Genomic DNA, 22,711 nt, shown 5'->3' on the forward strand with positions numbered 1-22,711 from the left:
AGAGTTGACACAGTCAAGAATCATAGTGTCCATGACTCTTCTCCACCCTATCAGCAATAAAATGACCTGGAGCCTCTGCCTTCACCTCTACTTTTCCCCCTCTGCTTCTCTCCCAACAGTTCCTTACCCCTTCATCACTTTACTTCCCTCCAAAATCCCTGCTCGGGTGGCTCTAGCTTATTCCCAGTCAGGTCTCCCTGCTTGCTGGGTAGTGCAGGAAGTGTGTGGGGGAAAGCACGGGACTTCTGACACCGAGGGGAGAAGAGAGGCAAAGACCCTCTGCATGAGTGATCTAAAACCACTCAGATCCTCCACAGTATGGAGACTTCTACTGGCAATTTTCTGTACCTGCTTATGCTTAAAAAAAGATTCTGTGTTTTTTGAGGAAACACAAAAGTGGCATTTTCCTTTCTTACATGTGTCAGGTGTTGGCCTCCAGGAAAGACTGACCTTGCCACAACTATAATGGCACTGGAGCTTCTTTGGTCCACATGCCCTCCCAAGGAGCAGGGACTGTGCTCCTGCCTCAATCTCAGCTTGAGAGTTACAGCTGTAGAACATCAGCAGAGGATTTCTGGCATAAGAAAGATGAATGTTTCTGTGTCCCTCTGGCCCTACTGTGTCTGTCCAAAATGTTAAAGATTCAGTGCTTTGGGGGTCTCTTGCATTCTCAGCTGCCTCTAGCATCACTGGGCTTGTAATTCTTCAAGACAACTGGATGGGGCCCAGTGGTGGCTCTGTCTTTAAATAGAGCTTATCCTGCCCAAATACCACAGTCCCCACCACTCCCTATTAAATTACACCAGGCCTATATTATTTATCTATAATCCCATTAAGCCCTGTGTACACATCTGAATTTGCAAGATATAAGATACATCAATCCTCTAACTAATTGTGTATCTCATTAGCTTTTTAATTTTCAGGACTGGAGCCTATTATTCCCACTCTCCTCTGAACATCTATTACTAGAAAGAGGCTATTACTGATCCAATATTAAGTCCATCCTGTGGTCCCTCATAGAACTTTCTGAGGTGGAGCAAAACAGTACCCACTACAGGTCCCATATGAGAGTGCAGTTAGTGAAGCTAACTTCTTAAATGAAGCTATAGAGGAAAAAACATACTTATTTTCTACAGTCACGTTCCAGACTGTTTGATTCTTTCACCGTGGTCAAAGACTCTCCCATCTATAAGCATGCCAGGGGTGGTGCCAAGGGCTTGCTTCCTAAGCTTCACTGTGCTATCTGCTCTGAGGTCTGCCATTTCCCTAGGTCACTGCTGCTGAACAGTGTTCAGGTCTCCACTTCCACGGAAGCTGCAGCTTTTCTCCTTCCCAGTCTTGGAGAAAGCATCCCTCCCTCTCTTCTTACCCTGAAAGACATTCATGTTCCTCAGTACTTGTAGGGAACTAAGTATCGTCTCTGAATCTTCCAGCCATGCCTTCTTTTTAGCCAATTAAAACCTCTGAAATGAAAAGATAACATATAAATAAATAGAATGACCTAGCTGGCTACCTGAAACAAAAGAAAAGATCAGAGCATGAACAGATGAATGCATCGATAAGAAGACCCCCCCAAAGAAGCCTAATCTTCCAGGGCTTGTCTGGACCTTGTCATCCCATAATCATTCCATGGTTCTAGTCCATGGGGTGGGGTGATGCTATGGCTGGTAATGAGGTAGCAGGCTGGAGCATTTGGCTGATGCTCTGATGCAGAGATTTTAAGAGACAAGGATGCCTTTCTTTGGGGCTATCTGCTTGAGAAAATGAAAGATTGTGGATGGATTGTGCCTCCTGTCATCCCTGAGAATTTTCCCCAACTGGTGTTATTCTTGGAGATGGATCTCATGGTTTAGAGAAATACTCTGTCTGGAAAATGTCATATGGTATTTCATAATTAGAACTAGTTTCAGAAGAGGGCAAGGATAGCTACACATTAGGAAATTATAGTAGCAGGAATATGAATGGGAGAATTTTCCCATTACCAACTGATCAGCTTATTTGGGAGAAATATCTAGGAATGTTCTCTTTCCAAGGTGAGTAATAGACCACAACCCCCACCTGTGGTAGTATTTCCTATTAGCCCTCTCACCATCCCCCACCCACAGAGGCTCACGCACACAAATACACATCCCAGACAGGTGAACGTGTTCATGGATTTGAGCATTCATGTGTGTTCTCTCTGCTGGGCACATGCTGAAACTTAGCATGATGGATATCAAATGCTACCGTATGAATTTTACCAGTCTAGATGATACAGTTTGTGATTTTTAGTGTAAGCTGGCAAGAATTTGGTCTTCACTATAGGTGAGTTTTTTTTTTTTTTTAAGTTGTGTTACTCCTTGGCAGCCATAGCCCCTTTTAATGATGATTTTATGGGACACTTTTGTCCTGACAGGCAGCCTGGCTCAAACTGACCATCTATGAGGTGCTGTTGGACATTTTAAACTCACCAAGAGTGAAAGACAGGAGGCCTGTCACCAATGCATTCACTGGCCTCTGGAGAATTCCCATGAGAACGGCCACATGCTCCAAGAGGGCAGGGCCTGGGAAGCCTAGCTAGGCTCTTTTTGTCCTGCACCAGCACAAAGTCTGGCTCACAAGGTAGGTTCACAGCAAATCTTTTCAAGAAGTGACCAAAATTAATGAGAATTGAACACACTAGGTCACCCACTTTTAATGATTGGGCAGAAAGAACTTATAAGGATTTAGGGGTGAGTCCAGCCTGGGTGGGGACCCAATTTCTTCTCTCATGGGCAAGGTCTTATTCTTTCTCACCTTGAGTTTCTTCTAATTTTAGGACTATGGTAAGGATTAAGTAAGTATTCAATCTGCAAGGTACTTAGCATAAGATCTTCAGCTAATATACGCTGAATGTCAAATGAATGAGTACCTCTGTTTATCATGGTTTCATGCCGGAAGCCACGTTCTTAATTAATTGCTCATAAGTATCTAACCTAAGAAAATACTTAATAATTACTATGATGATTTAGACTCATAATAGAAGTTGTGTTACATGTTCAGAATATTCTAGAAATGATTATAAATTAACAATAGCAACAATAGTATCTACTGTTTACACACCAGTTGTGTCCTTATGCTAAGAAATTCTTATGGATTATTTCACTTTAACCATACAACAGCCCTATGAAGGAGGCACAATTGTATCTTTGCTTCAGATAAGAAAACTGAGTCAGAAGAATTAAATATCTGCACAATCATATACCTAATATGTGACATCAGAGATCAAACTCAAGTCTGCAGTATAGCAGGTCCCAAGTTCCTAAATTTTTCATTGCTTTTCACAAGTGCCTTAATTCAACGATCTAACTTACCAGTCAAAAAAAAATTTGAACTCAATGATACACATACACACACCTTTTTAAGTTTTATTTATACTTCTTAGTTCAAGAATTACACACTAGCCAACATTATTATATATTTACATGCTGAAACTGGCTGTAATAAGTTTAAATTCAAGAAAATAATTCTTATGTGCTACTCATTTATAGTCTCATTTGTCACTATCTCTTGTATCCCAGAGATTTTAGTAGTCCTGTTTTTAGAAAGACATGAAAATAGATGCAATGATATCCACTGTGTTTTGCGTTTTTCTAGCCATTGGAAAATGTGCATTATGTGCATATTAAGAAAGGCTACAAGGTAATTAGTAAGGCTGATAATCACTACATTGTGAAGGAACTAGAATATCACTTTTTATAAAAGGACATTTCAGAACTGTGCAGGGACAATATTCATAACAGAACTATTTAAACACCCATGCAAATAAAAATTTAAAATTTTATGGAATTTAAATTATTGTCAACTTTGTGTTTAAAATGACCATTGAACTCATATTATTGAACTAAAAAGAGAAAGATACAAGCTGATGGAACTGTCAGCTTGCTTCAGATGGTGCCAAGACATACACATGGGCATCAGAATAACGACATGTGACAGAAGAGAGACATTTGGTTTTAAAGTTAAAAAAAACACAAAATTTTGTTTTTCTTCACTTTGAATCATATTTATCTTGACCACAAAACAAATTCTTAAAGCAAATTAAAATCTGATGCCAGCATTTTGCATATATATCTACAGAAACAGTTTACTTCAATTTCCAAATAGATATTTAAGATTTTTTCCACTTCCCTTAAATGATTTCTTTAGGGAAGTAACTTAATTAGCATTCTGTTGGCTCCTTACTACTTTTTACAAAGTACCTAAATGTATTTGGAAAATATTTTTTAAACCTTTGGTGTGAAGCAGTGTCTTTTTTTCCCCATTTTCCCTCATTTTTCCTTTTTTCTTTCCTTTTTTTTTTTTTAATAATTCTGGAGTCTTTGGTAAAAGGAACAATACTATCTAACGACGAAATGCTATTAAAGAAAAAAAGTTCTTGTCTATGTACTGTCTGTAACATTTATTTCTGGAGCAGGTATGGATAATAAGCATTTTTGTATCCTGTAGTGCCATCGATATAAACTTCAACTCTTTGAAAATTGAGATTTAAGTTATGACCTTTGGTTTCTTGAACTCTTACATATTAAAAAACTCTATCAAGTTATCAGGGATCATTTCTGCTTCTTCCAGTTGCCATTTCTAAGGCAATCTCATGGCTGTTACCTTGATTACATAAACACTACAGTGTTTCCCATAGAGGTGACAAGGGAGTAAGTAACTGAGTGGGCAAAAGGGTATGTGTGTTTGAATGTGTGTGTGTGTGCGTATATGAGTATATGTGTGTATATTTGTGTGTGTGTGTGATTGTGTGTATAGCAAATTGAAACCCTTCTATCTGGGATCCCAAACCATTTATGTAAAAGGGTGTTTAAATTTCTCTGCTGGGGCACTGCAGTAACTGTGCTTAGTAAAAAATAAATAGAAATTAAGGGAAAAAAAGCTAAACCATTATTTGTAGCTATTGACTATTCATTTACAGCATGTTTAATTATTTACATAGTAACACATCAACTTAAGCCATAAACAGAATTAGCACGTTGCCTTACCATAAAATACAAATTAGAAGTTAAAAATATTTAAGAAATCTGTTTTAATATTTACACACACTCAGTGAAAGTTATGGTTGCTCACATTACATGGACTCTGTACACTTAGCAAAATGGTTATGGGTGCTACAGTTGAGAGTATTTGCCCTAACCAACATGGTGAGATTTAGGTTTTTTTTTTTTTTTTCATCCTCCTGGGAGGAATTTTTTAAAATCATTTTCTGTTTTCTTAAGACAGTTTTTGTTTTTAAATCACCAACAGACAATGTTATTGGTTTCTTTGAAAAAGAGAATAAATAGACAAGCAACGTGAAAACTAGTTAATTTCCATGTTCTGAGGTACAGTACTATTGTAGTGTCAAACTGTGCAGTGGTTCATAAGAACTGTAGGCATTGATTTGCTGATAGAGAAATGCTCAGTACCCTGTATTACTTGTTTTCAATATGTTGATTTGTTGGTTGCCAAATTTAAAATATTAATACACTTGTTTAATGAAGGAAATAAAACATATTAGCTTATTCCTTTTGTTTTCCAACATATGAATGCATATATATGTATGTGTTTTTATGGATCTATATATACACATATATACATGTAGATATGTTTTAAGACTTGTTTGTTGGCTGTCTGTTGCTGAGTATGAATTTAATCATAAAATTGGAACACAGTTACCTATAGAAAATGGAAATTGCCTTAGTTGCCAATTTAATGCAGGTCTTGCTTAAAACATGATTAATTTCCCCATTATGCATTCCACTGAACTTTCTCTATGCATTGTGCTTTTGACACATTTTTGTGTGTGTGTGTTCCTAATGCTAGAATGTAAAGTCTTTTGGTTCCTAAACCATTTTATTATTATTATTATTATTTTTTCACTTAGCACTGCTTTTGAAGAAATGAGAAAAGTCTAAATGGCACTGCTAAACTCTTTCCCCTGTTATTAAATTGCAGTAGAAAGAATTGTAACATTCCTTATGCAAACACATGATTATGTTGCATGAGTTTTCAATTCTGAAAATGCATTTCATACCTACTAGCAGTCATGTACAATATATATATACAGATTGAGATCAAAGATTTCATTTAGACTGTGCATTTAAGAGTTAGAATTTGCCTATGAATTTCACAAAGATGAAAAAACACCTTAATTGCTGGCTATCTGGCTGTTTTATAATCAAAAGGAAAAACTATACATATATGTATAAACTGATAGTAATACCATTTCAGAATTGCCAAAACACACTTGTGTGGTCCTTTAGTTTAACCACTAGATATCCAGCTGACTGGTCTTTTTGAAGACTAAAAGATCTAGCACCCCTCCCTGGCCCTCCCCTAATTTGGTATCTACAGTCCAATTCAACTTAACAAAAATGTAGTTTAAGAATAAAGTCTATGTCTACCATTATCTCTGGGCAGGATGAGTCTGTTTTTTTATCTACATGGTTATTGAATGCCAATATATGGATTTTGCTCTAGGGCTTCGGTTCCAAGGTCCCATCTTTCTCCTCTTCCCTAGATTTTTCTTATCACTACAAGCAGAACTGAATCCCTGGTCATATGCTTTTGAGGCTCATTGCTGCAAAGTTGCTTCTTTCCACTTTGATTTAGATTTATCTGTTGACTTCCCTGGACATCAAAATGTTGTTATAACTATCAATGACACTACCAGGGATTTTTATGGCTTTTATGATAATTGCAAGTAAGAGCCCACTTTTAGACTTGAGCTGAGTTATCTCTAGAAAAAACCTTTCCAGAATGGCATTTTACAGTTGTGCACCTGAGTTATCAATATGCTTCTTCCTGATATTCACTACTCGAACTTTAACCCCTGGCAACAAGGGGCAGGCACTTTTATTTGTGTGATGTCCCAAAATGATTGCCCAGGGGAAAGTGTGTCCCTGGAGAAACTTGAAGAATCTTTGCTCTGAGGCCACAGGAAGCATACTGGTTGGATTCTGCCTAAAGATCGTATTCAGAGGTGTTCACATGTATAACAAAAATAAATAAATAAATAAGGGCCAGAGTTCCCTATGCTGGTGAAAAAAAAATATCCCATCTTGGGGTAAATTCAGAAAGCTGGATGCTAAATAATATTTTTTTCCTCAAATAGTGGGAATAGAAGGGCAGCAGGACTCCATCCTATTCTAAGCTGCCGAATCATCAGGGGAAGAAAACATACATACCATTTTATCTATAGGCAAATACTGGCCTTTGTTGCTATGGACAATTAGGCATGTTAATCTGAAAAGAAGTGTTTGTTTTTAAAATAGAAAAATCATCTTCCAAAGAAAAAAATCAGTCAAATCAAACTTTAAGGAAAAATGAGCAATTCACTATTTTCTCCAAGAAAGGCAAAATATGAACCTCATACTGATAGAAATAAAATATAGCAGCTTATTCTCTTTCCTGTCCAACATACGAATGTGTGTGTCCAATTAATAAAGAAGCACAATGACATAATTTAAAAACTGAATTAAAAACCATGCTTCCTGCCTGCTAGATTAAAAACCATACATCCTGCCTGACGGATTATCAGTTACATAGTTTTCTATAGTATCAACTGAGGCTGATAATATTCATCCTGTTATTGTGACTTTGTTCCAATCCTATTTTCCATGACCTTTCATAGCTTCATTGGTTAGGCAGCTGGCAACATACACAGTGAAAGCACCTTTATAAAATCAAACCCAACAAACTCATAAACTAACCCTATTTGTGCACAAAAATTTGAAGTACTGTTTGCTATGAAAGAGACAAAGGTGGACTTCACTGCACAGAAGGAAATACAGTTCTCTCAATCTCTTCAAAGCCTTACTTTGTCTCCTAAGAATACTATCAGAATTTCAGAAGCAAGAAAATTTGGGAAAGACCATCGATCCCCTAAAGAAATGAAAAAAAAAATCCTTCTTTTGGAATACTGTATTAAATTCACAAATAAATTTGCAGGAAAATGTTGTAGAGACAGCTGACACTGTGAGAAAAACACCCTGTTTGCTAATTTTGTCTGTGCTTTACATTCATATATTGGAACACCTCCCAGTGTAACCTAAGATACTTCTAATTCCACTAACTTTTCTATTTGGGATTGTCTTTTGATTATATAAACCATAAAATCTTCTTTAGGTATGCTGTCAAAAGATTGTGGGGTTGGAGAAAAAAAAAATCTTTCTCATTCTACCTTTTCCTACTGAACACAGTATATATGGACCAGAGACTATGAGGGGCTGATAAGGGTCATGCTGCTTGCTTTAATTTTGTCACAACAGTCATTTCTGGATTTTTTAACCCTGCTTTGGGTTATTAACTCTTATTTTAACCACCTCTGAAATAGCCTTTTAAAAAAAATTTCTTTGACAATGTTCAGAAGTCTCCTCATCTCTTAATGTCAAAATGGAAGATGTCAGAGTCGATTCTCATGCTCAAGCAAATAGAGGCTGGCCAAATTTGTTTCCTGGGTCTCTGTCTTGACTTTCCCTAGCCTGTTCAAACTACATGAGAACCTTCTAGAATCCAGTGGGAATTAACCTCCTATGGCACCATTACGATCTTAAGAAGACGGGCATAGACCATCGTCAGTAAGCGTGTCTGCATGACACTGAAGATTGTGTTTCATAAGCACAGTGCCATCTCAAGAGCATGCCAACCTTAGGACTAAAGATGGGGGGTATCCGGACATGATCACTTCTCAGCGAAATGACTGATGATGCTACTGAGCCTTCTAGAATATCTTCTAAATTCTTCCCCTCTGTATAGGCTGCATACTAAGCAGATAAAATGGAATACTCAGACTCAGCTTTTGTACCCATCACTTACATTTTAACTGCAAAACCACTAGGACCCTAGTGTATTCATGACTTAGCAGAAGCAACCCAAACAGTATGAAATGGACCACAGGATAGGCCAGCAACTAAGGTATTTTAGCATCACTTTTATCCTGGATTGATGTTTTCCAAGTTCTACGTCAGGCTGTACAACTGGTTTGAGGAGGGATCTAGTCCTTGCTTCCCACAGGAGGCTATGGTTTAGTTCACATAATAAAGCCAATAGACGATGTTGAAGAAGGAAAAAACCACTGGGAAGAATATGCGGGACCACCGATCTATGGCATTCACATCAGTCAAGTCGGGGATGGTGATTTTCAGCTGGGAGGCACGTCTCCGCAGGCGGCTCTTCTTCTGTGCTACGTGCCGTTCCAGAGCATTTCGGCCAAAACTATGCCTGGGCAACCCGGCTTTCCGATACTGGATGCTGGAGGCATCATAGGCCAGCATTGTGCTCCTGGGGTCTCCAAGTCCCATCACAGCCTCAGACGTGGCCATTTCATTTTTTATCTCAAGAGTGCTCAGTAAAATATTCTCATGGGGGTCCATCTGCAAGGGGGAAGAATCAAACAAGACATTCAAAACAAGAAGCTTTTATTGGTATTTATTATTCATGGCACTATGATATGTAGTTTAGGCATTTATCATAGTGCTTAAGAGATTTGGCTTTGCGATTACATGATCTAAATTTGAATTGTGGCTTTGCCGCTAAAAACTATGTGAGTTTCAGTTTCTTCATCTATTAGATGGTATAATAATCTGACCCAAGAGGATTGCTGTAATGATGCAATGATACAATACACTGGCACTAGTACCATTTTCATGACTTATTAAAGAATACAGAAAAATGGAAGGTGTTACCCCCTTTAAAGAATTTATAGTCTTGATTACAAATATAAAAAAATTAAACTGAACTAGGTATGAAACAGTATTAAGGGACTGATTATTGAACTGTGCTCACAATAGCAGCCTAATTACAGATGGACTCAAGTTAAACTAGGACTAAAAATGGAGGAAACATTTATTAAGTACTTGATACACCTGCCAGAAACATTTTTTATATAACTTCATTTAATTGATGCTTCTTATCAATATCAGTTACAAGATGTTACCTAAGTTTGCAGTATCAATATGAATAGGATAAAGGAAGAGTTTTGAACAATAAAAATGCAGGCAACATGAGACTTGCCAAAATGCAAGAGAATCTGGAATTACAAGGAACTTGAAAATAAAAGTTGAACAAACTGTAGTAGTGGAGGGGTGAGTGGGTGAGGAACTGACTTTCCAGGGAAGGGAAGCAGGCAGGCAGGACTCAAGACAGCTGAGTTACCTGTACTGAGTTGACTTCTGGGCTCATGGAATGGAATCAGGGTGGCTATGTAGATAGGGTGAAATAAAGGATGAGTACTAACATCATGATTTGCCCAGCCTAAATGATTATGTAATGTTTGTGTTTTGTTAAGAAGGAAATATTTGTATGCTTTTTTTAAATTTTATTTATTTATTTTTTTTTGCTTTTTTAGGGCCACACAGCATATGGGGGTTCCAGGCTAGGAGTCAAATCGGAGCTGTAGCTGCTGGACTATGCCACAGCAACGCAGGATCCAAGCTGTGTCTGTGACTTATACCACAGCTTATGGCAACACCAGGTCCTTAACCCACTGAGCAAGGCCAGGGATCGAACCTGAGTCCTCATGGATGATTGTCAGATTCATTAACTACTGAGCCACGACGGGAACTCCTATGTGCCTTATTTTTAAGAGGCCTTTATTGCTACAGATAATAAAACCTAATGGCAAAAAGCTATTATTAATAATAGAGTATATTTATTTTGGTGAAGACTCAGAATATAATTATTGCCAATAATTTTAAAAAATATTTTATCAATTTTTCTATATCTTATTTTGTTTCCAGTTTTATTGAGAAATAACTGATACATCACTGTATAATTTCAATGTGCAAAGTGTGATGGTTTGATTTACATATATTGTGAAATGATTTCAATAGCTTAACATCTATCTTTTCATATAAATATAATAAAAAGAAAAAGAACAAAAGAAAAAAGGGAAACAAAATTCATGATGAGAACTCTTAGGATTTACTCTTTTAACATCTTTCCTTTATTTCACACAGCTGTAATAGCTCTATTCATAATGTTGTATATTACATTCCTAGTAATTCTTTATCTTAAAACATTTGTGCTTTTGACCACCTTCCTCCAATTTTCCCTTCATCCAAACTCTTTTTTTTTTTTTTTTGCTTTTTAGCCCTGCACCTGTATGCAGCACATGAAAGTTCCCAGGGTAGGTGTCAGATTGGAGCTACAGCCACCATCAGCCTACGCCACAGCTATAGCAACGCAGGATCCAAGCCACATCTTTGACCTGCACCACAGGCTCACGGCAACACTGGATCCTCAATCCACTGAGCAAGACCAGGGATCAAACCCGTAACCTCATGGTTATTAGTTGGATTTGTTTCTGCTGCACTGAAATGGAAACGCCACCTCCGCTTTTGACAACCACCAGTCTGATCTCTTTTTCTAGGAGTTTTTTTTTTTTTTCCTTCAGATGCACAAATGAGATCATGCAGCATTTATCTTTCTCTGACTTATTTCACTTAGCGTCATGACTTCAAAGTCCATCCATATTGTTGCAAATGGTAGGGTTTCCTCATTTTTATAACTGAATAATACTCCACACACAGTAGAATACTACACACCGCATCTTCTTTATCCAATCCGATGAACATTTAGGTAGCTTTCATGCCTTGACTACTATAAATAAAGCTTCTATGAACATGGGGGAGGAAATGTGCAGGTATCTTAACTCAGCGTTTTGTTTCCTTTGGATATATTCCCAGAAATGTGATTGCTGGATTACATGGTAATTTTATTTTTGATTTTTTTGAAGAACGGCCATACTATTTTCCACAGTGGCTGCACCATTTCACTGAAAATGTTTTAAAGACTTGAACATAAGATCTGAAATCATGAAACATCTAGAATAAAAATATAGGAGTAAATCTTGACATGGATCTTGGTAGTGATTTTTTGGATGTGACTCCTATTGCACAAGTAACAAAATAAAAAATAAACAAGTGGGACTACATCAAACCAAAAGAAACAAAACAGGAACAGAAACCACCAACAAAATGAAAAGTAAACTTATGGGATGGGAAAACATTTGCAAAACATACATCTGAAAAGGGGTTAATATCCAAAATATATAAAGAACACAATCAACTCCAAAAAAAAGGCAACCCAATTTAAAAGAGGCAAAGGAGGTTGTCAGACATTTCTCCAAAGAAAACAGGTACAGGAATAAATGCTCAACATAGCTAATTGTTAGGGAAATGCAAATTTAAATCACAATGAGGTATGATCTCACTCTTGTTAGGAAGACCATCATCAAAAAGGTAAGAGGTAACAAAGGCTGATGTGGACATGGAGAAAAGGGAACCTTTGTGCCCTGTTGTGTGGATTGTAAACTGGAACAGCCACTATGGAAAACAGGATGGAGGCTCTTCGAAAAATTAAAAACAGAACACCATACAATCTAGCAATTTCACTTCTGTGACTATATCTAAAATTTTTGTAATTATAAAACAAGGGAAAAATAGGTGCAAGGATAGGTGCGAATATGGACGAAAAAAATATAATCAAATACTTAACTGGAAGACACAATGCTCTAAGCTTCATAAATTATGCATATATGAAGGCAAAAAAAAAGTTGCTAAGATTATATACCAAAAATTAGGTTTCAAATGTAGCTTAATGGCCCTATATTATAAATTCAACTCAGCAATCTTTTGAGAGGCATTTCCATCCTGGCTCCGTGGTAACAAACCTGACTAGTACCCATGAACATGTGGATTTGATCTCTGGCCTCACTCAGTGGGTTAAAGATCTGGCATTGCCATGAACTGTGGTGTAGGTTGCAGAGGAAGCTCGGATCCCGAGTTGCAGTGGGTGTGGCATGTGCCGACAGCAGCAGCTCTGATGGGACTCCTGGCCTGGGACTTCCATATGCTGCATGTGCAGCCCTAAAAAAGAAAAAAAATCTTTTGAGAAATAGAAGCTATGAAATATGCTGGGACATGAAAATTGACTGATTAAACTCTGCCCTCTGATAAGACATTCTGTTTACTTGGTTTATGATAGGATTTTGCACAGGAGAAATATTAAACAAATATACTTTGGGCTTAATTTGAAAAGTATATAAGATTTGAAAATTAAATCTAGTAAATGCGGAAACACTTCTGTCAAGGAAGGGACAGTAGTAGCTTTAATGATGGGTTTAGTGATCCTACGGGAGAAAATATATATTTGAAGGTCCTAAGTGCCAGTGCTTTGTAGAAACTATCTCACAACCATCCTTTGAAAAAGAATTCTTACAGGTGAGGGCAGTCATCAAATTTACCCAAAATATAGTTATTCAGTTGTGGAGCTGGAATTCAAACCTTTATCATTAGAGTATAAAACTTGGGGGAATGAGGTATAGCTTTCAAACACTCAAGGAAAGTGAAGCAGATGCAAGTGGGAAACTGATCATCGCTTGTTATTTCAGATAGTCTGTTTATTTTCTGTTCTGAGTTATTAATTCTTAACTACCTAGGAAATAACTCTTCAGCAAAATTTCTTTGGCCACTATGCATGATGATATTTAGGAGTTGTTCCCCTCTAAGCTCGAAGACATTTGCTTTCCTGCTAAGCAATTGTAACGGCAAAGCAATATACACCAGACTAGACTGAGCTAAAAATATAAATCCATAGTAGGAGGGTTCCCTTTCTCCACATCCGCTCAAGCATTTGTTATGTGTAGACTTACTAATCATGGATGGTCCTTCTGACCGGTGTGCAGTGATACCTCATTGTAGCTTGATTTGCTTTTATCTAATAATTAGCGATATTGAGCATTTTTTTCATCTGCCTGTTGGCCACCTGTATGTCTTTGGAGAAATATCTACTTAGGTCTTCTGCCCATTTTTCAATTGGGTTGTTGGTTTTTTTGCTGTTGAGTTGTATAAGTTGTTGTTTGTATATTTTAGAGATTAAGCCCTTGTTGGTTGCATCCTTTGAAATTATTTTCTCGCATTCCATAGGTTGTCTTTTTTTTTTTTTTTAAGGTTTCCTTTGATGTGCAAAATTTTGTAAGTTTGATTAGGTCCCATTGGTTTATTTTTGCTTTTATTTATATTGCTTTAGGAGACTGACCTAAGAAAACATTTGTATGGTTGATGTCAGAGAATGTTTTGCTTATGTTCCCTTTCTAGGAGTTTTATGGTGTCTTATGTTTAAGTATTTAAAAACTATTTTGAGTTTATTTTTGTGCATGGTGTGAGGGTGTGGCTTAGTTTCACTGATTAACATGCAGCTGTACAGTTTTCCCAGCACCAGTTGCTGAAGAGACTTTTCCCCATTTAATAGTCCTGCATCCTTTGTTGAAGATGAATTGACCATAGGTGTCAGTTTATTTCTGGGTTCTCTATTTTGTTCCATTGGTCTGTATGTCTGTTTTGGTATCAGTACCACACTGTCTTGATTACTGTAGCTTTGTAGTCTTGCCTGAAGTCTGGTAGAGTTATACGTGTTGCTTGGTTTGTGTTCCTCAGAATTGCTTTGGCAATTATGGGTCTCTTTTGGTTCCATATAAAATTTTGGATTGTTGGTTCTAGTTCTATGAAAAATGTCATGGGTAATTTTTTTTGCCTTATTTTTCTTTTTAGGGCCATACCCATGGCATATGGAGGTTCCCAGGCTAGGAATAGAATCAGAGCTGTAGCTGCTGGTGTCCACAACAGCCACAGTAACACAGGATCTGAGCCACATCACAGTTCATGGCAATGCTGGATCCTTAACCCACTGAGTGAGGCCAGGGATCGAACCTGCATCCTCATGGATGCTAGTCAGGTTTGTTAACTGCTGAGCCACAACAGGCATGGATAATTTGATAGGGATTGCATTAAATCTGTAGACTGCTTTGAGTACTATGGCCATTTTAATGATATTAATTATTCCAATCCAGGAGCATGAAATATCTTTCCATTTCTTTGAGTCTTCTTTAATTTCCTTGATTAATGTTTTATAGTTCTTAACGTTTTCCAGTTCTTAACGTTTTATAGTTTTCAGCATACAAGTCTTTCACCTCCATGGTAAGTTTTATTCCTAGGTATTTTATTTTTTGGGGGGGTGTGATTTTAAAAGGTATTGTATTTTTATATTCCTTTTCTAATACTTCATTGTTATTATGCAGAAACACATCTTATTTCTGAATATTATCTTGTATCCTGCTACTTTGCTAAGTTCATTGATCAGTTCGAGGAGTTTTTGTGTGGAGTCCTTAGGGTTTTCTATAAACCCTCCTTCACTGTTGGTAGGAATATAAATTGGTATAGCCACTCTGGAAAAACAGTATGAAGGTACCTCAGAAAACTAAATATAGAACTATCATATAATCCCTCAATCCCACTCCTGGGCATATATCTGGACAAAATTTACATTGAAAAAGATGCATGTGCCCCTATGTTCACTGCAGCACTATTCACAATAGTCGAGACATGTCAACAACCTAAATGTCCACCAGCAGATGAATGGATTAACAAGATGTTAATACCCTATGGAATACTACTCAGTCATAAAAAAGAACAAAATAATACCATTCGCAGCAACATGGTTGGAACTAGAGACTCTTATACCAAGTGAAGTAAGTCAGAAAGAGAAAGACAAGTACCATATGATGTCACTTATATCTGGAATATAATATATGGCGGAAATTAACATATCCACAGAAAAGGAACAAACTCATGGACATGGAGAAGAGACTTGGGGTTGCCAAGGAGGAGGGTGAAGAAGTGGGATGGACTGGGAGTTGAGGGTTAGTAGATGCAAATTACTGCATTTGGAGTGGATAAACAATGAGATCCTGCTGTACAGCACAGGGAACTGTATCTAATCACTTGTGATGGAACATGATGGAGGGTAATGTGAGAGAAAAGAATGTATATGTATATATATATGTATGTGTGTGTATATATATATATATATATGTATGTGTATATGTGTATACACACACACACACACACACACACATATATATATATAAAACTGGGTCACTTTGCTATATAGCAGAAATTGACAGAACACTGTAAATTAACTATAATAAAAATTTAAAAAAAATCCATAGTAACAATCATAGTCAAAATAATGTGAGCCGTGGACTACTATTAAGATAAACTTGCTCTAATTTGAGAACAAATGATCCTTGGATAATTTGTTTAATTTTAGTGGGTTTCTATTTCATTGTCTAGGAAATTCAAGATTTATTAGATAAGATAATTACTGAAACCCTATTATGTATTTATTTTTTCCCTCACAATTTAAAAATTGACTGCCACTGTGTACCTGGTGCTGTGTCATTGCTACAGTGGTGAGAAAGACAACATTGAGGCTGGTCTCCATGACACTCTCCAGAAAGATTACTGCATCTAGGGTCAAAAGACTGGCGTTCTGGCTCCTTGATCTGCTATTTGTGACCTTGAAAAAATGATTTAATCTCCCTAGGTTTCTTCAACTGCGAGAATAGGGTTTGGGGAGAATAATTTAGAATATGTGGGAAGAACGTGGAAAACAAAAGCACTATGAAAAGTCGATCCTTATAACACACTGTGAGTGCAGTGGGATACATACAGGCTCCAGTAAGGTGGGAAAACAAGTCAAGTAGCTATGTCTAAAATAAAAGCATTTGTGTTGCCCTTACAATGTACCTGGAATAGATATGGGTGATGAACTTTTTGTAGGAAAACCCAATCATCTCAAAGCTACTGGAGATCTTCACAGGCTGCAGTGGGAGCCTGGTGGTGGTGGGTAAGGAGTATTGAACATCTGTATCCATTTATGAAGTGCTACTCATCAATGTTATATTACATTAGAATACTTCGACTTCAAAATACAACTGCTTGGATAGTATCAATTAAGGCCATTAATAAACCTGAATAAAACATGTTTTTCCAGAAAATTCTTACCCAAAATCATGAAGCTGTAGAGAGGGATAAATTATAACCATCTTCATTTCTAATTAACCTCCCAGTTACCAAAGACATGAAGGATTTTATGCAGGTAGTAGGTTATTGGGCTGCACATCAGAGTCAAGCCCTGAAATATTGCTCCCATTACCCTGTCTTGTCCTTCCTTGAAGGACTGGTTTTCTCCACAAGGTCTGTCTCTTTTTTTTTTTGCATCTGCAAGTACTTGGCATGATGCCTGGCACATAGCAGATGCTCAAGAAATAAGTGCTGATTGGATGAAATTTGTGACACTCAGTAATTCAATGTCTTCATGAGTCATCAATAAGATGTATTTAATTTGGTAACACCATTCTGAAGACTGGAACTGCATGAGACTACCCCCTGAGTTCCTTTCCTTCTCTAAGGCTTACACCTCTATTTATATAGGTCCCTTGCTCTAGTAGCAGGCTCAAGTGCCTGGGATATGGAAAGAACAATTCCCATGGGGCTCTGGACCACTTCTATGACAGATGCCCAATTTTTATGCATGACAATAAACTTAATGAATAGTAACTGGTATTTTACATATTGCCTTCTCTTAGTTCTCCAATAGTCCTATGAAATAAGCAATGATCTCATGCTCAGAAAATAAGGTTAAGAAACTTAATACGAGTTCACACAGTGAACTGCAGAGCAGGAACTGGAATGAGGTCTTTTTCATTATGTCATGCTAAGGTACAACCACAGCTCCAAACCCTTATAACACTCTGAAGCTCATAAAAGGAGAACTTCTCATTGCATGGGGGGTAAGATAAGAGTGTCTTTGTTTAAAATACATCACTAAAGATGAGAGCTAATGCAAAGTCCTGTCAACTGTTAACACATTCAAGTAAGGAAACATCTACAGTTTAAATGTTTATCAGCCCCACCAGCAATAATCCTATTGAAGGAACTGGCCACTTCCCTGCTCTCAGTTTCTATGCTTCTGGTGTGGCTGTTGGCCAATCAGAGCAATCCTGACACAATGATTGTTTCAGTGATGGGGACATGACCATTTCAGAGCTAATGGCATGTTAGGAGCCTTCAAATGGGCATATCAGAGGAAAGACTCTCAAACCTTTCCATTGGATTTGTACCTACAAGTATATGACCCTCAATCTACTGATGCTTCAACTGAAAGAGGAGATTCCAACTTGAAAAGGAGCCAACACTGGGGGAAATGAAGAATCCAGGGCCTGAGGACACTGTGTCTGTATCTGGACATGTCTGACTTGTAGATGCTAAGCAAGATAGTACATTACTCTTCTTGGTTACTTTTTTTTGCTTAAGCCAGCATTTCCTGTGCTTTCTATTACTTGAGATCCAAAGAATCTTAAGTAAGATATAATCATCTTATATACAGGTCTAAACAACCCTATAACATAGGTAGGGTAGAAAAGCCATGAGAGACATTTCACCTGTAATTAGGAATTTTAAACAAATTGGAACTAAGGATATCTGTTAGAGTAACACAATCTGCAGTATGCGGGACAGCGACGGGTTTCAATCCTCCTGGCTTGGACCAAAAGCATCTAGCAGCTGCTAGATTTGATGGCTGACCGGTCAACTGGCGGCATTTTCCTTTATCCCCCCAGCTTGTTTTATCTAGTATCCTTTCCATTCAAAGAATGTAAAGTGTGCCGGGAGCAAAGGTCAAGTGTAAAGGCTTTTTGCATGTATTTCTACAGGCTTTTTGATATGTATTTCAAATGGTAAAAGGGGAAAGTCTTTTTAATCTATTATGCTTAGCTTATAATAGTGTTTATTTTTAGTTATCTTTATAACTTACATCAAAGAAAAATAACCTTTAAATTATGAATGTGAAATTGAACAACAATTATCTTTTCTATTCCCCCCTTTGAAATATTTACTTTTGGAAGGTGATTTTTTTTTTTTTTTTGGTCTTCTGTCTTTTTATGGCCGCACCCGTGGCATATGGAGGTTCCCAGGCTAGGGGTCAAATCAGAGCTGTTGCTGCCTGCCTATGCCACAGCCACAGCAACGCTAGACCTGAGCCCTGTCTGCGACCTACACCACAGCTCACAGCAACGCTGGATCCTTAACCCGCTGAGCGATGTCAGGGATCGAACCTGCAACCTCATGGTTACTAGTCAGATATGTTAACCACTGAGTCATGGCAGGAACTCCCAGGAAGGTGATTTTTGATGTAGGTTTTTTTACACCTATTACACCATTGCAGAATAGGCTATATTCCCAAGTTTAAAGGTCAGGAAACTAAAGTTCAGAAAAATGAAATGAGTTAATTAATATCTTACTACTAATAAAACCAATAACCAATAAAACACTAAATACTCCTATCTGTTGAGGATTATCTCCAAGCAATAATATTCCACGATGCTAAAATCACTGATTCAGGCAGTGGTTTGCTGGTGGTATAGTCTATTTTAGCAGCTCCCAAACTTTAATGTGCATGATAATTCCCTGTGAAATTAACCTTGTTAAATACAGTTCTTTGGACCTCACTCTCAGAATTCCTGAATCTATAAGTCTGGGATGAGGCTCAATATTCTGAATTTTTTTTTTCTTTTTTTTTTCTTTTCAGGCTAGGGGTTGAATTGGAGCTGTAGCCAACGGTCTATGCCAGAGCCACAGCAACGCAGGATCCGAGCCACGTCTGCAACCTATAGCACATCTCATGGTAACGCCGGATCCTTAACCCACTGAGCAAGGCCAGGGATTGAACCCACAACCTTATGGTTCCTAGTTGGATTCATTAACCGCTGTGCCATGATGGGAACTCCAATATTCTGAATTTTTAATATGTTCCCAGGTGAGGCTGGGCTGCTGGGCTGGGGTTCACATTTGGAAAACAGCAGGACAGGACTCAATAAAGCAGCCTCAGAGCCCTTGAGAAACAATGAAAAAGCTGAAGTTCTAACTATAGTTCATACCACCAAGCTAAAAAGCAGCTTTCATAAAGAACACACATAACTTTCATTCATTATTTGCCAGAGACAGGCATTGTGTTTGTCTTTACACAACTGTCATATTTAATCTTTATTTTTTTAATTTTTAAATTTTGACACAATTTGGAAGGTTACTTTGCATTTATAGTTATTAAAAAATATTTGCTATATTCCCTGTGATGTACAATACATCACTGAGCTCATTTTATACTCAATACTTTGTACCTTCCGCCACCCTCACCACCCCCAATCATGCCTCTCTTCCCTCTTCTCACTGGTAAACGCTAGTTTGTTTTCTATATCTATCTCTGCTTCTTTGTTGTTATATTCACTAGTTTGTTGTATTTTTTAGACCACATGTACATGATATCATACAGTATTTATCTTTCTCTGTCTGTCCAATTCACTTAGCATAATGCTAAGTCCATCCGGGTTGCTGCAAATGGAAAAAAAAGAACTCCTTTTTATGACCTGGTGGTATTTCATTTCACATATATATATCCATTCATCTGTTGATGGACACTTAGGTTATTTCCATATCTTAGCAATTGTAAATAATGCTGCTATGAACATTGGGGTGCATGTTTTGCATGTAATTCCAAATTAGCGTTTTAATTTTTTTGGACATCTACCCAAGAGTGGAATTGCTAAGGTTTAATACTTGTTTTTGACAATAACGTATGAAGGGGTTATTATTGTTAGTAATAGTCTCATTTTTAAAATGAAGAGATGGAGAATTAGGGATAGTTAATGATTTTCCCAGAGTTGAAGTTATTAAGTAGTACAGCTGGCTCTTAATCTGCTTTTTCCAAGGTTCCCGTTCCTAATGACAAAACTATACAACTGCCTATCATGACACTTTCAGAAAATGGAAGGATGAGTAACTATCACAAGAATTTAGCTTATTTTTAAACAGAATCTCCACTGTAACTTTCCCATACTTGCCTGAGTGGCCTTCCTAATTGCCTTTATCTTCACTTGGATAGTAGAGTCACAGGGGGAACCACTAAACCATCCCTTCTTTGGTTAAGACATTAACAAGAGAGCATTCCTTTTTAATTTACCAGAAAGACCATGCATAATCTCTATTCTTCCAGAAAACATAACAAAGTCTTCATCAATTTTTTTTTTTTTGGTCTTAGCATCTTTACCTATTTAAACAGCCATGAGAATGTTGATGGTAATTAAAACAAGAGAGAGAAGGAAACCAAAAATAAATGAAGGGAACCAGATGCAAAGAGAGAGACTCATGAATAAACTGTCATTCTCTGCAGATAAAATTGCCCTTGCAAAGAGCTCACTGCAGGTTTTGCTTTTAGTCTAAGGGTCTAAACTACTTGATTTCTACAGTCAACTTTTATCTCACACATGTCCATTCCTGATACCAAGGATTTGGGGCTATCCTGTTAAACAGACCAATGCCAATAAAAAAGCTCTTGGTCCCCCTTTAAACTATCTGCTCTTGAAATTATGTTTTACCTGGAATTATTGGGCTTCTAGATCAAGAATGAATGCTGGGAAACAGACTGATTTATTTGTACCAGTATTCTGGACCCTCCTGTGAAAGATCCTCTGTGAAGGAGGGAAGTTTTCACATTGACTTTTTAGCTATTCTATTAGGTAGAGGAATGAACTTCTTTTCCACACTGACCCATGCACTGATGTTACTAACAACAGCAAATTCATATTAAATATATAAACTAAGAGGTTTTAGTTTCCTTCTTCCTATTTCCAGTCCCAATATCTTTTCCCAAAAGAAGAGTCACGTTCAGTCAACATTTGGCTTAGAAGATACCACATTAAATAGTGAAGAGTGGACCTTATTTTTATATAATAAATAGCTCATTTCAGGACTGGCTTCATGTTTGCTGCTTCCTTTCCATGGAACTTTTTCAGTGATAATTGCATATTCTGAAGAGATATCCTTGTCCTATTACCTTATACAGGAAAAAACAGATTGTACACCTCAGTGACACAGCAGCATTACAGGCCTATCTTGGGAAGGGACAATGGGGCTATTTTAAATCCCAATTCATCATTCACATGATCAAGAGAAGAGTGAGAAATTGCAAAACAAACAAACAAACAAAAAACTAAGAAATCCTAACTCTGCAATTTTCAATTACTGTGACTAGTGTGTGGGTAGGAGACCTTGTTTTATCTTCCATGAAATGACACTGTGACCTGAGTAACTTTAAATGCTAAGGCAACGAACTGTTAACCACCTGGGAATATCCAAAGCACTCTTTCCAAAGGAAAAACATTCTGAAACTACCTAGCAGGCACTCAGCATTCTAAGAGGTGAAAGAAAGTTTACCCAACTAAAATATGAAATGGAGATTCTAGGAGGGCAAGAGAAGGCCAACATTTTTGGCTTTGGGAATCCCTCTACTGAAGTGAATGGAGGAATAGGAACCAGGTATGGAGTTTAGACTTGGAATATAAGTAATAGGAGAACACTGCTGAAATGCCAGGTAGTTTCAGAGGGTGGTCATTTTTAATAACAGCTATATGGCACAGGAAATCTACTCAATATTCTGTAATAGCCTATAAGGGAAAAAAGAATGGAGGTATATCTATATATTTCTATCTCTATCTATGTTCACTTGTCTGTACACCTGAAACTAATACAACATTGTAATTCAACCATACTCCAGTAAAATTAAAATATATATATTTAAAATAACTAGTAGAAAAACAAAACGGCTGAGATTATTTTTGCCCTGTCTTTTTGTTTCTATTAGGCTATAAATATTTGAAATCTCACAACCATAATACAAGGAGATAGTATTCTCAGCATTTTGTAAACAACCCTTTCCATCAAAATCCAGAAATTCATGATAATTAAATAGCAAAATGATAATTTAAATTTATGTTTGCAGATTAAAACCTTGTACTTTTTCACTCTGGGGT

The 22,711-nt window shown here is 37.2% G+C and overlaps 1 protein-coding gene across 1 annotated transcript in view; it reads right to left on the bottom strand.

Annotated features, from left to right (window-relative positions):
• Window positions 1-7,956: 7,956 nt before the first annotated feature.
• GABRB2 (gamma-aminobutyric acid type A receptor subunit beta2) overlaps window positions 7,957-22,711 on the bottom strand; it is a 254,571-nt gene continuing 239,816 nt past the window's right edge. The window contains exon 10 of the mRNA XM_047753648.1: window positions 7,957-9,377. Coding sequence (XP_047609604.1) covers window positions 9,030-9,377 — 348 coding nt within the window. The 3' untranslated portion in view covers window positions 7,957-9,029. The remainder of the gene's footprint in view (window positions 9,378-22,711) is intronic.

The sequence above is a fragment of the Phacochoerus africanus genome, chromosome 1, assembly GCF_016906955.1.
Source record: "Phacochoerus africanus isolate WHEZ1 chromosome 1, ROS_Pafr_v1, whole genome shotgun sequence".
Lineage (NCBI taxonomy): Eukaryota > Metazoa > Chordata > Mammalia > Artiodactyla > Suidae > Phacochoerus > Phacochoerus africanus.